At 36.6% G+C, this 13,318-nt stretch overlaps 1 protein-coding gene across 3 annotated transcripts; it reads right to left on the reverse strand.

The window, feature by feature from the left end:
* Window positions 1–7,759: 7,759 nt before the first annotated feature.
* Window positions 7,760–11,845, reverse strand: LOC149535811 (uncharacterized). 3 transcript variants are annotated; one of them, XR_016357721.1, is made up of 4 exons: window positions 10,664–11,845; window positions 9,555–9,917; window positions 8,932–9,461; window positions 7,760–8,014 (listed from the first exon to the last, which is right to left on the reverse strand). XR_016357721.1 is itself a non-coding variant. In XM_089806468.1 (3 exons), exons 1-3 carry the CDS (start codon window positions 11,142–11,144, stop codon window positions 9,124–9,126), a joined length of 1,182 nt encoding a protein of 393 aa, XP_089662594.1. In that variant the 5' UTR covers window positions 11,145–11,845; the 3' UTR covers window positions 8,335–9,123. The 3 variants fall into 3 exon arrangements, 1 of the variants encoding a protein (XP_089662594.1); XR_016357719.1 differs by lacking the exon at window positions 7,760–8,014 and adding an exon at window positions 8,335–8,628; XM_089806468.1 differs by lacking the exon at window positions 7,760–8,014 and having other exon boundaries at window positions 8,335–9,461.
* Between the last annotated feature and the right edge of the window lie 1,473 nt (window positions 11,846–13,318).

The following is a 13,318-nucleotide window of genomic DNA, read 5'->3' on the forward strand; positions in this document are numbered from 1 at the left end:
GTCTAGTTTGTTTCTTAGCTTTGATTTTAGGAAGCCCAAAGCATTGAAAAATCTCTCATCCTCCACTAAACCCAATATCATGGTTTGACATAGATCAACAAGCTTGAAGTACTCTGAAATTTCTTCATGCAACAATGTGCTCTATTTTAGTTCTGTCCAAAGCTTTGCTGCCAAGCCCTCTTCATGTGGGTTACACATTAATTGATATTGATGCTTCATGGTCCTTGCAAAGGTGCCTGATTTCTGTCTAAGAAGACCCTCATCTAATATTTCGTTGATAGTCACTCCATTGAATTCTATAGATTTGCAAAATTCCTTTATCAAAATCAACAGCCTTCTATGATAATCTTCCTTATTGTTGAAGGACCAATATTGAGGAAACACAATTGCCATGGCCTCAAGCAGTTGATCATATGGGAATCGTGATATTATTTCAGAGGAAACTCTATAGGCTATATCCCTTGTAGTAGATGCTATAGACTCGATGATCTTGGTAAACTCTTCCCTTGTAACTCTTGTAGCTCGCTTCTTTGGGGCACTGTAGTACATTGGTATCTGAAATCCCCTTACACAAACACATAAATCTCCATTTTCAATGATCTTTAAATAATTATTAGGATCGTCCAAATCTGTTAGTTTTCGCCAATGATTAAATCTATCATCGAATAAATTTAGGTCAGTACGATAGAGACTATCGAGGGCTCGGCATGACATTTTACGCAACTAAGCATATTCTGCAATATACATGGCTCTTTGCTGGGCTTTTTTCATAATTAACCTCATTTCTTCTAGCATGGGAAGAAGAGATGCCAAAGTCAAAAGTGTCTCTATATTGCTTAACCTCCGAAGCAGGTCGCCACATCTCTGATTTTCTGCATTGTCCTGATTTTCGTACATCAGTCCAATTAAAGATTGATATTTAGAAAATACTCGATGCTCTGGTCCATCCAAAGAGATCCATCTGGTATCAACATCTTTTAAAAGCTTGTTTCCATCGGTAATTCCATCAGCAAAGTGCTGAAATTCCCTAAAACGCTTGGGACTTCGACAAAAATATGCATACTACTCTCTTACTAAATCTTCAACCTTGTTTACTGAAGGAAACTTCTTCACAACTCTAAAAGAAAGATTCATCCTATGGGCCATACAGTGAATGGCAACAACATATGGTGAACAAGAAGCCTACATCTTTGTGCAAAGACCATTCCTTTAACCTTGCATTATTGAAGCTCCATCTGCTCCAACACAGACCAACTTCTTCGCTATTGTCAATTCATCCATAGCTCCATATTCAATTAAATTGCTCTTTACTAACTGAAATAAAGTTTCTACTGTCGCATTGTCTCTCAATTTAGCAATAGATAGTAGATGTGGTTGGCGGACATTATTCTATACAGTATAAACATACATGCATACCCATGACGTATTATCTATTACCGTAACTTCGTCTAAGGACAATGCAATAAAGGTTGACTCTTTTATTTTTCTTTGTACATCCTCTATTTCAACCTGCACAATACAACTTGCCCATTCCTATCCACTGTTTATCGACCAATGACTGACAGGATAGTTAGGAACTTTCAGAAAGTGTAAAAAACCACTCATTTCTGGATAGTCTGTCATTGGACGCCCTTTGCTCAAAATATAGAAAACATTACTTAATTGAACAGCTTTTCCATGTTCTTCTACTTCACTTTCTTTTGCAAAAATAGTATTAATAGAACATTGAACTTCACCAGGCTTCGTCTGAAATTTCTGAAACATATAATATTCTTTAGCATTCCTTTTATGTTGACATTGCTCCTTTGTTTTATATCTTACCACTTTTATTTCCTTACCATCTACAGTTGAGGTTTTGTAAATCTTACCAACATGTTTCTCTATGGTGTCTAGTTTAAGCTGTAACCGCTTTTCCTTTTTATACTTCCAACTACAAATTGCACATCTGCATTCTACTGGTGGCTCACCTACAATTGGATTGTCCACGAGCTCAATGAATGGATACTTTGCTGCCCAATCAAATTTAAATCCCCTGGCCATCTCGCACTGATGATCAATTTTTTCTTTCGATTTTCCTCTCCCTTTAGTGTCACTGTTACTGTTAATTGCACCATCATCATCACCGAAGTCGATCGATTCGTCCTAGTACTGGTTATTTACTGGATATTCTTCTTCAAGGTCATCTTCATTAGAGATATCAGGTTCTGCAACTCCGTCACCAAATTTATTAGGCTCCCCAATTTGTTGAATGGACTCCTGTGTAGGTTGAGATTGTACAGGTTCCTCTAATGATGTACCTTCCTTACTTTGACCAACACTGTTGCGTCTACCCCTGCCAAAGTATGAAGATATAGTTTTGCATTTCATTGGCCTCTCTTGGACATCTCGACCTTCATTAGTCCTACTCCTCTTCCTATTTAAATTTGACTGTGACATCTCCATCAAATTAAGGCTGCAATAAAATACTATGGACTCGTAGTCGTAGTCGTTCTGGTTCTCTACTAATCACAATACTATGAAGAAGGCTCCTTTCGACATGTTTCAATAATGAAACTCATGTCTTAAATAGACAACTACAAATAAACCATTTTCATTTTGGCGAATGGGCCGACCGTTACATATTATAAGAACTAATATTTGGTGAAGCCCGCGTAATTTCAAGTAATCGAGTGGGCGAATAGGGTGAGAATTTGGGACCCCATTGTGTGTGATGCATGGCAAATTGGATCCTAGGACAAATAAAAATTTCACATAGGAAAATGGGAATTTGGCGAATGATGATCATCGAAAGAGACACTCAATTAATTCTGTGGCGAATAAGAGTAAACATTAAAGAGAAATATGGGCGAAGAACCCGACTACCAAACTGAAATTACGTAATAATAGTGGCTAACGTTCTGACCACTATATGAGTATTTTATAAAATCTGGGCGAACCGGTCAACTAGTATACAGTGTTTTTTTTCGCCAATTTCTATAGCCCGATCGGGACATATTCGCCAACTGGAGACTAATCGCCACTAAAAAAATCCCTGCTTGGGGCCTTTCCTAAATATTTAATTTTATGTCATGTATTTAATGTTTGTAGCCAAGCTGACTTGGGGCTTGAGCATGTATTTAATGTGAGTGTTTATTTAATGTCTATTATGCTACGCCAATTTGTGGCTTGGTTAGTATAAGTAGAGAGTATTGTGGAGTCTAGAGTCATTATCATCCATCATGGAGAAGAGTAGTTGAGAGGAGCGAAGTTGGAGTAGAGCTAGTAGCTAAGTGTGGCTTGGGAAACAAGAAGGTTGCTTGGTGGATTGTAAGCACGAGTTTAGATTCTTCTTGGAGTTCTCTACTAGGTTGCAGATCTGGGCTAGCCAGTGGTTTGGATCTTGCAAGATCTTTCTAAAATTTTATTGTAATTATTGATGTATTTGGTCGTAACCTGAAAGGCCTTACAACTAGGCATGTTAGATGATTTTTTTTTAATGAGAATTGACATTGTGTGGATCTAAATCTATACGTTATTGTTTATATTCCACTGTGTGGTTGTTTGTTGGGGGCTAGGATATCTCCTTTGGAGACTCTCCTACCTTGCACTGTGTCAAGTGGTATCAAAGTGAAGGTTGGATCTGGTTGATTTGTTGCAAAGGATTTGTGAAGATCTTGGAAGATGCCTATGAGATAATTGGACCCTAGGGCAATTAAAGATCTTTGTGATGAAGTGGAAGCAAGGATCTCAAAGAAGATTAAAGAAGAATTCATATCTAAGATGGCGCTAATGAAGAGTGATATGATCACTAAGATCATAAGTGTTATAGGTGGTGTACCTCAACATATGGGTATCGAAGATGGTTATGAGGAAGCTACTGAAGACTTTGAGGTTGTTGGGTTGAGCAGTGAAGATAGAACTGATCGAGTTAAGAGGCCTATGGGAAATATGGTTGGTCACTTTGATAGATCTGGATCTTAGTTAAAGCTAAAAAATAAGATCGAGGTTTCTAATTTTGCGGGTACTTTGAATCCTGAAGACCTAATTGATTGGATTAGAAAATTGGAAGACTACTTTGAGCTAGAGGATATTGGAGATCTGCTCAGAGTGAGGTTGGCACAAACTAAGTTGAAAGAACATGTTGCTTTATGGTGGAAGGAATTGTAACGAGATAGAGAAGAGGAAGGTGAAATGAAGATCACTAGATGGAGATTGATGGTGAGTAAATTGAAGGCTAAATTCATTCTTGTTGATTATGAACTTGAGTTGTTTAAGAGATTGCAAAATCTGAAGCAGAAAGATATGACTATGAAAGATTATACGGAGTAGTTCTACAAGTTGACTATTCAGTCTGAGCACAAAGAGTTGTCTAAAGAGAAGGTGGCTAGATATATTTATAGTTTGAGATTTAATATTCAGGATGAGATTGGTATGTTGAATATTGCTTCGGTTGAGGTTTCTTATAAGTATGCTCTGAGGGCATAAGAGAAGCTGAAGAGGAGATGTTAAGGTAATCCTTGAGGAAGGGAGAAGTAGGATCACTTGGTGAAGAACAAACAAATTGTTGAAGATGAACTAGAACCTATTGAACAGAGGAAGATAATAGATAGAGGTGCATTTAAGGGTACTTGCTACAAATGTAGTGAAGAAGGTCACTGATCTTTTGAATGTCCTAAGGCTAGTGACAGAAGAAGTGATGTGGTGTAAGAGGTTGAAGACTTGGCGAATGAACTCAAGTGGGATAGGGAAAATTTGATGATTCAAAGAGTGTTGCTTGGAAAGAGGATGTTGGAACCTTGTCAAAGGAGGAACCTATGCAGCACTCATTGTAAGTTTGGAGGTGAAATCTGTAATATGATTGTGGATGGTGGTAGTACCTGATAACCTAGTTATTGAAGAGATTGTTTAGAAACTTGGTTTGAAGAGGGTAAGACATCCTTGTCCTTATAGGATTGGTTGGTTACAAGATGAACATGCTTTGTAAGTGAGAGAGTAATGTCTTGTTGATTCCCAAATTAGACAGTATAAGGATTAAGTGTTGTGTGATATTGTGGACATGAATAGTTGTCACATATTACTTGGTAGACCTTGGTAGTGTGATTGCAGGCTGTGCATTATTGTGTCAAGAATGTGCTTACTATTCAGAAGGGTGGCTAGAAGCATTCCCTTATTACTTTGCAGGATACATAACTTGGTAGAAGGAGCCTGAGTTTTGGTCGCCGAGTTGAGTTTTGAGAGGGTTAGCAATCAGTGTGGAAGTAGATCTATTGCACACCAAAGACAATTGCACAAATGAAGTTGCAGAATTGGAACAAAGGCAAGAGTGTACAAGTTGGTATGGTGGAGGACATGTATGTGAAGAACCAATTTGAGGTTTATGTATTGAATCTTGAAAGATATTCTTCTATCTATTAAGAACATCTTTTCTTCTCACTCGAGGTGTTTGATGCAAGAGCATCCTAGGGAAGTCAGCAATCCTCTATGCAGGGGCTTTGTGCTCAAGTTCGTGAAGTTATGATTCGTGTGGTTGGGGATCTATTTGAGGCATACTAGGGAGCCTTTCCTTAAGTGTGAGATTTTTGGATTCATCATCTTGGAGTTAGAGCCATTTTAGTGGTTATTGGTAATGTGTTCCTATTTACTAGCAGAGCTTTAGAGATTGTATTTGTGAGCTTTGATCTGAGGGAGTTGGTGTGTGCGCTCTTGGATTTGGATAGTTGGTTAACACATAGACCTATGTCTAAATGTGTGTATTCTTATGTGATCTTATGAATTAGTTATGCATTGTAAACTTGGGGCCTATCCTGACTATTTAATTTTATGTCATGTATTTAATGTTTGCAGCCAAGCTGACTTGTAGCTTGAAGGTGTATTTAACGTGAGCATTTATTTAATGTCTATTATGTTAGACCGACTTCTGGCTTGGTTAGTATAAGTAGAGGGCCTTGTAAAGTATAGAGTCATTATCATCCATCATGGAGAAGAGGAGTAGCTGAGAGGAGCGAAGTTGGAGTAGAGCTAGTAGCTAAGTGTGGCTTGGGAAACAAGGTTTCTTGGTGGATTGCAAGCACAAGTTTAGATTCTTCTTTGAGTTTTCTACCAAGTTGTGAATCTGGGGTAGCTAGTGGTTTGGATCTTGCAAGATCTTGCTGCACTTTTATTGTAATTGTTGATGTATTTGGCCATAACCCGAAAGGCTTTACAACCGGGCATGTTGGATTAAAATCTTTTTATGAGAATTGGTATTGTTTGGATCTAAGTCTTTGTGTTATTATATAAATTGTGTTGTCTGGTTGTTCGCTGGGGGCTAAGACATCTCCTTTGGGTACTCTCCTACCTTGCACTACATCACCTAGTGTCTTGAAAAAAAAAATCCTACAATTACCTAGTTGTATTAAGTCACTTGGTGCTTATTATACTCAAAGAATGTCTCATATAACTAGTGTTTCATAACTTATGTTATATCCTAAACTAGACTTTAAAAAAATGCTTGCTCTACACTATCAAGGGTGTCATTTTCAATGCCCTACTTTTATCATTATAAGAAATAAAATGTCAAATGAGATGTCCCATCCAATTAAGAGTAGGCAGCCACTATTCTTGACTATTTTCCTTTGCTCTCTATGGATCATGATTGCAATATCCATATCAATCTATTTTTAATATTTTGAGCAACATCTTCTCAACCATATTACTCCCTCCACTTACTTATTTCTACTCTCCATTTTTTTCCTATACTAAGTGGCAATAATTTCAATTCATAAAATTTATAATTTCATCATCAAAGATGAATCTTTCACATTTTAGTACTCAAACATCTTGAACAACTATTACGATATCAATAATATTTCCATAAATGACACTTCTTATCAAAAATCTTAAATTAAACATCTCCTCCACAAATCTACTTACAAATATCAATAGTTCAAATATTATTTGAAACTACCTTTACTCCTTTCATCATTCTTCAATCTCCCCAACATTTATTAATCTTCAATAACTCCCCTTGGCCTTAGTGATTTCATTTCCACTTTATATTTAAGGAGGTTTCAAAGTGTTTAAGTCAATAGGGGAAACGACCCAGTAACTGCTCAAGGTATCTTCGTGCACCTACGGTTCTTAATTTCGTATGTTAAAATGTGTCAATTTTTTCTATGAACCTCCATAAGTGAGTGAATAGCTTAAAGTTAATGTTTCAATTTTCCCACATTTACAGAGCTCTTTGTAAAACTTGAGTGTGAGGTGGTCTAATAGTGTCATTTTTTAAAACATTCGCCCAATACCAACCACTAAGACCCCCCAATAGCCGTTATAGTACTTTTTGGACAATTGGACCAATCCACAATCAAGATAACTAAAAATTGAAAAAAAGCAAATGACTATTGGTGTTCATGGTGATATGTTTTGTCATGTTTGTGTGCACATACAAGGGTTTTCTTGGATGGTAATTGGGGGGAAAAGGTAATGGTTAACACAGCAGCATTGCGTACATGGGCAGCAAAATTCGCTCATTTCCCCTATATCCTATCCCTTTTTAAAATCATTCATGTTTTTTAAATTTGTGAAATTTCTACAATTATATTTTAATAATTAATTATTTGATAAATAGAAGATATTTTTCTACAGCAAGTTAAATATAATATTGCTATCAACTATGTAGTATCTCGGTCAAATTCATTGACCCATGTAGAACTAAATGATTTAATCCAACTCCATAATTCTTCTCTCATTTCTTACTCTTATCCTAATCATAAATTATAGAATTTCATCGAAACGTTGATAGTAAAACTCCACATCCGGAAAACATCAATTAACAAACTATCATTTTCCTTAATAACAACATGGTTTGAACTTAATGGATCTATTATCGGAGTGGAGGCTTTAAATCTGCCATTATGTTTTCTCGTATGAACCCCTGCAATAATTTTCGATGGGATAGCAAAACCATTGAGATTAGTGCAAATTTAGTACTTCTTGTGGGGCTGGAAAATAATAATCATACCATTTGCATGTCTGATATCTTGTACAATGTCACCTGCATACAAAAAAAGGGCGATGATTTAATACATATTTTCTCAACTTAGAAGGGCAAACACGATAGTCATTGGAGTGGGGAAATAATAAAGAATATAAGAGGACAATTGATGTGATCACCAAACAAAGTTTTAAACTGCAGTTTATATATAGCTGTATGCTGCAGTATTATAATTACTCACATGCAGAAAGAATGTGACCAAATATCTTTTTTAATGTCTTGGATAGAATTATCATCAATTATTCGTTTCGTTTTGTTTTAATGGCTATAGTTTTGGGTCACATGAAACATAAAAATAATTACATATCCATAAAAACACATTTCTAAGCAACTGGAGCTTTGGAATTTTTATGGAAAGAATCTGCCAGATGCAGAGACTGCAGTTGCAGTGATCTTATAAATGCACACCAAAACTCAAAGCATGGCATTCAAAGACTCAAAACAAGTCATGATGATGTACAATTTACATTATTATTTCTACGTGGGTCTGTGATAATTGTTCTTCTCTTGTCATTACATTCCCTCCAGAAAAACTCCACTGGCTAAGATTCATTCACCCAGCCTAGAAAATGTACACAGCTCATTTCAACTCCATGATACATACCTGCAACCCTCTGCAGCGGCTATACAGTCACGAAATTGATTATTCATATCATAACTTTTTTCAATGAGTTTCGAAAAGTGGTATACAGAAAAACTAAACTAAACTTGTGCTGTACCCATCTGATTTTCAGAAAAGTAATTTATTGGTGTTGTTGTTTTGATTGTGGAAATCTGTTAAACTTTCATTGATGATATTTTCTTCTTTAGAATTTCTTACTTTCTGATGATAGATTGCAAAGTATGATTCAAAACATTGATGAAAAACTTACACAGAAATCTTTTGCAGAAACAATTAGCTGTAGAAAATGGCTTACTTGCTGATCTTGTTATTCTTGTTATTCCATGATCTGCCTGTGGGCCCACTGCTGACAAAATTGCTCATAGAACCAGTATACTTTCATGTCTACCCTACATCAGAATGAATTCTTTGTAGAAATGACCAGGTGGGTTTTTGAGTGAAAAAAAAAGACCCTTGATTCACAGGCAGTCCGTGAGTCATTGTGTCTCTATATGGCACCTACTCCGAGAAAGTCGATGAAAGGCCCATTTTTTACAGTTCTGTCAGTCTCATCACTCTGGCTGAAAATCAAGGATTTTGTGTACTGTTGTGAATCTGGATTGCAGAATATGTTGTTGTCATTTACTGATTGTAAGAATGTATTCGAAGTTGAGAATGGAGATTCCTGTGAAGAATACATGAGATTTCTCATATATTGCTTGGGTTGTCTTGTATTGCTACTAAACTGAGGTGAGAAATGAAGAGAGGAGTTGCTCATATTTGCAACACTACCATGATATCTGTCGAAGTGATAACCCAATACAGTTTTAGTGGGATCCTTAGCACCTGAACAACCAAAACGAGAACACCCCCATTAAGTTCATAGTCTGAGAGATCTTTCAAAAGGGGAGTTGTAGTATTGAAAGAGATGAAACATACCAGACATGAGAAAATCGGTACTAAAACAGTATGATAGTCTTGTGGGTAATGAGAAATCTTTATTGTTTGTGTTGTTGGAGTAAGAAGAGAAATCTAGATTCTTTTCTTTTCTCTCCTCCTGCTGATGTGGTTTTCTTCGGCGGTGAGCTGAGGAAACTTCCCTGGATTTTCTGGCCATGATAACATGCCAGTGATTCTTCACAGCATTATCAGTTCGGCCAGGGAAAAGCCTGGCTATCAGAGCCCATTTGTTGCCATACAATCGATGGGCAGCCAGAAGACGGTCTTCTTCATCTTCACTGAATGGTCTCCTGTTGATTCTTGGATCAAGCTGGTTAAACCACCGCAACCTGCAACTTTTGCCTGTATAAACAACAAAAACATCAAGCTCTTGATAACCTAAAACACCTCAACAAAATAGCCTTTAGTATTTAGACATGTCCGAAAAGTACTCTCTTTCAGATCTTCACATACCCAAAGCCAAAACTGATGAAATATGCTATATATCAAAAACACCAACCTAAGGGATGGTGGAAAAAAAAAGTTGGATTGGATGAAATATGCTATATATTCAAAACATCAACTAAGGGAGGGGGAAAATACTAGGGTTGATAGAAGATTTGTTTCAGTAGATTCCAAACAATCTATGAGACATTTAGTGTTGTTGCTTCCGGATTTGATTGTGTAATTGGTTTATTGTGCACTAGATAATACTTAACAAAAGAGCTGTCACATACTTCGATTGCAGACCTAAACACACTTAGAGAAGTGGGTTTTGAAAATATAGAAGTGAGATGATCAGCTAAAAAAGCCTGAAGCACAACCTTGGTTTGGAAAAGCCAGATGTGAGTTGATGGTTTTGTTAATCAAAGTTCCTAATCTATCAATCAGAATATTAGAGAAAATACAAGGACAGCAGCAAAGGTAAGCTGTTGTTTCTCAGTTTTTCTGAGATTTTCTCGTGGGATGGATTGCGTGGTTCTGACCATACTACATGATCCATCATGAGGATAACTGGGAGAGCAAAGGAAATGAAATTGATTGTTAAAAAGATCGAAGGAAAGTAGGTCCCAAAAAAATAATGAAGTGAAGTGAGTTGATCAGCTTACCAGATCTACCAGGCAGTTTCTCAGCAATGAGATTCCAGTTTTGAGGGCCACATTGCACCACCAACTCCTTAAGCCTTGCATCTTCACTAGGCCTCCAGTGTCCTCTTGCACACATCTTAGGCAGCTCTACACAAGACTCCACCACTTCTTTCTCACTGGAATTCTCCACCTCCTCACTCTCCATCTCCTTAATGGAGAAATCCTGATGGCTGCAGCAGTTATCTGACCTGCTACTTCCGAGACTCGAATTGCTGTCCTCCTCCATGTCCCAAGTCTTGTGTTCCTGCTGTTGCCAATTATGGCTGAGCACCTGCTGGAAGGCTATCTCACTTCTACATTGGCTCTCACCAGAAACACACCCACTCAAACCCTCCTCCTCCTTCCTCAACAACTCAAACATCAAACCAGAATGGCTCTTACTTGTTTGCAAACCCAAATGAGGTGAGAAGAAGTTGGTCTCTTCTGGTTCCTTGGGGTTCATCACACCCAAAAATTCCTCAAACCCAACTGACACAAAAAGAGAAAAACAAGCTTGGCCCAAAGATTCCAAGAAAAATTGAAGAACATCAAATCAAACAGAAGAGAGAAACCCTAAACCTACTTTATCATCCACCCTAAGACTCTTGTGCCCATAAAATAATTTCATGGGCAGCAGTCCCAATGAGTCATGAGTCATGACCACATTGACCAGAGACTAAGACCACAACCAATATTTGGTTTCCTTTCTCTGCCATAATGGAAGATGATGTTTAATGATCTACTTATCCAGGACAGAAAATTGTCTCTCTACCCCTTGACAAACCCCGCCTTCCTCCACACAGGGTATGTCTGTCTTGTAATAGTATTTAAACCACACACGCCGATCATGCCATGCTTTTGATATTCTATGATATGATAACACAGAGCCACTGCAGCTCCTGCAGCCTGATCATGTTCAATGCAACTTATTATTTTACTGTTCTTGGAAATCTAAACACACCAACAAAAGGAACACCCATTCCCAACACACACAAGATCTCATCTCATTCTCTCTATGAGATAAAACCCTCCTCGTGCTCCTGACATATGACAATGGGACCTCACTTTTCTATCTATTTTCACCCCTCGTTTCCAAAGGGCTTACTAGCATTTGACACTGACACATGGACATTGTATGGAGCCTTTCTCAAGGAATTTAACATTAGCATAGGTAGGTAGGTAGTCAGTCTTTTATTAACATAAAAGAAGACGGCATAGGCTTTGAAAGAATATAGAAGAAATAAATAAACAACTACCTAACATTCTTACACATTTATATTTTTAATATTTTTTTAATGAGTGATTATAGAATGTGATTTGAAATGTTTATGGTAATGAAAAAATTATGTACAATCAATTTATGAAGTTTTTGAAATTAAAAGCGACAAAAAACAAGGGGGCTCAGCCCTTACAACCAAAATGCTGATAACCGACACATCACCAACAAGAACCAACATAAAACATTACTGAAACGAGAGCAAACTATGAAATAATTTAACCACAATATTTCTACCCAAACTTCTAACCAGCATACTACTATGAACAAAAACAACTAAACTATAGTAGAAGTCCATAGAGTTAACTATACTACTAAAGTTCACAAAAAAAATGTTGGCACAGTCAAGCCAACGAAGTCTGAATAATAGCTGGATACCATCAAACCAAGTAACAACATAATAACATAAAACAACTAGGATCCAATGATCCTTTAAAACTATAGACTTATATCTCAATTTTTTCCTTTCCCTTCTCTGCCAAAAGAACCTGGGCCCAATCATTAGCAAGAAACTTAAAGAGAAGCTTATGATCCTCCATGTCCATCCATGTGTCTTCTTTCTCTTGTGCCAGCATTTGGAGGGTGGCGGTTGCAACATGAGTGATCTTTAGGGCGAATTTAGAGAAGGTGGAGAATCCTTCCTCTAAAACATTAATCCTGCCTTTTTAGCTTCCTCTTTAGCTTTTTCCACTTGGTTATCATCCTGCAAGACCTTTGAGTTAGTATAAACCTTGGCTTTTTTCTTGACCGGGGAGCAAATGGTAATGGGGGAGGTCTCAACTTTGTTACTATCTTCACAGAAGGTAATGGGTTGTAGGGTGAAGCTGGCAGAAACATGGGTAGTCTCTGTAGTGATGGCATTTCCAGCCGACACCTGAGTGTTCCTTATAGACATCAATTTACAAAGTTATCAAGAGAGTAAGTAAAAAAAATCTATTTAGAACTAAATATAACCAAGTTTTTACTGGGTAGTTAATTCATTTTTAGTAATAAATGTGAGTTGTTTTTCTAATTGTGTGATTTTTTTATATCAACAAGTCTCTCATTCATTTATATGATTGGCTAAATTCTTTTGGTGTTATAGAAGCCTTTTTTCCAAGGTTTTCCATATTCTAATTTTTTTTGGCTAATTTAAAGATTATATTATTTAAATGTATTTTATCATATGATTATTTAAAAATAATTATATTTTTAGTTTATTTTGTAAACACATTACATCCATTATATGAAAATAGTTGAAAAATAAATATAAGTCACAAAAGTTATTAAAAATATATTTTTTTAATTTTTAATTTAAATTAATTTGATTTTTTTTTCTAATTACCTTTCATGCCTATTCAATATACTTTTTAAACATTATA

This window comes from Cupressus sempervirens, chromosome 10 (assembly GCF_028749045.1).
Source record: "Cupressus sempervirens isolate cs-2001-9-10 chromosome 10, ASM2874904v1, whole genome shotgun sequence".
Lineage (NCBI taxonomy): Eukaryota > Viridiplantae > Streptophyta > Pinopsida > Cupressales > Cupressaceae > Cupressus > Cupressus sempervirens.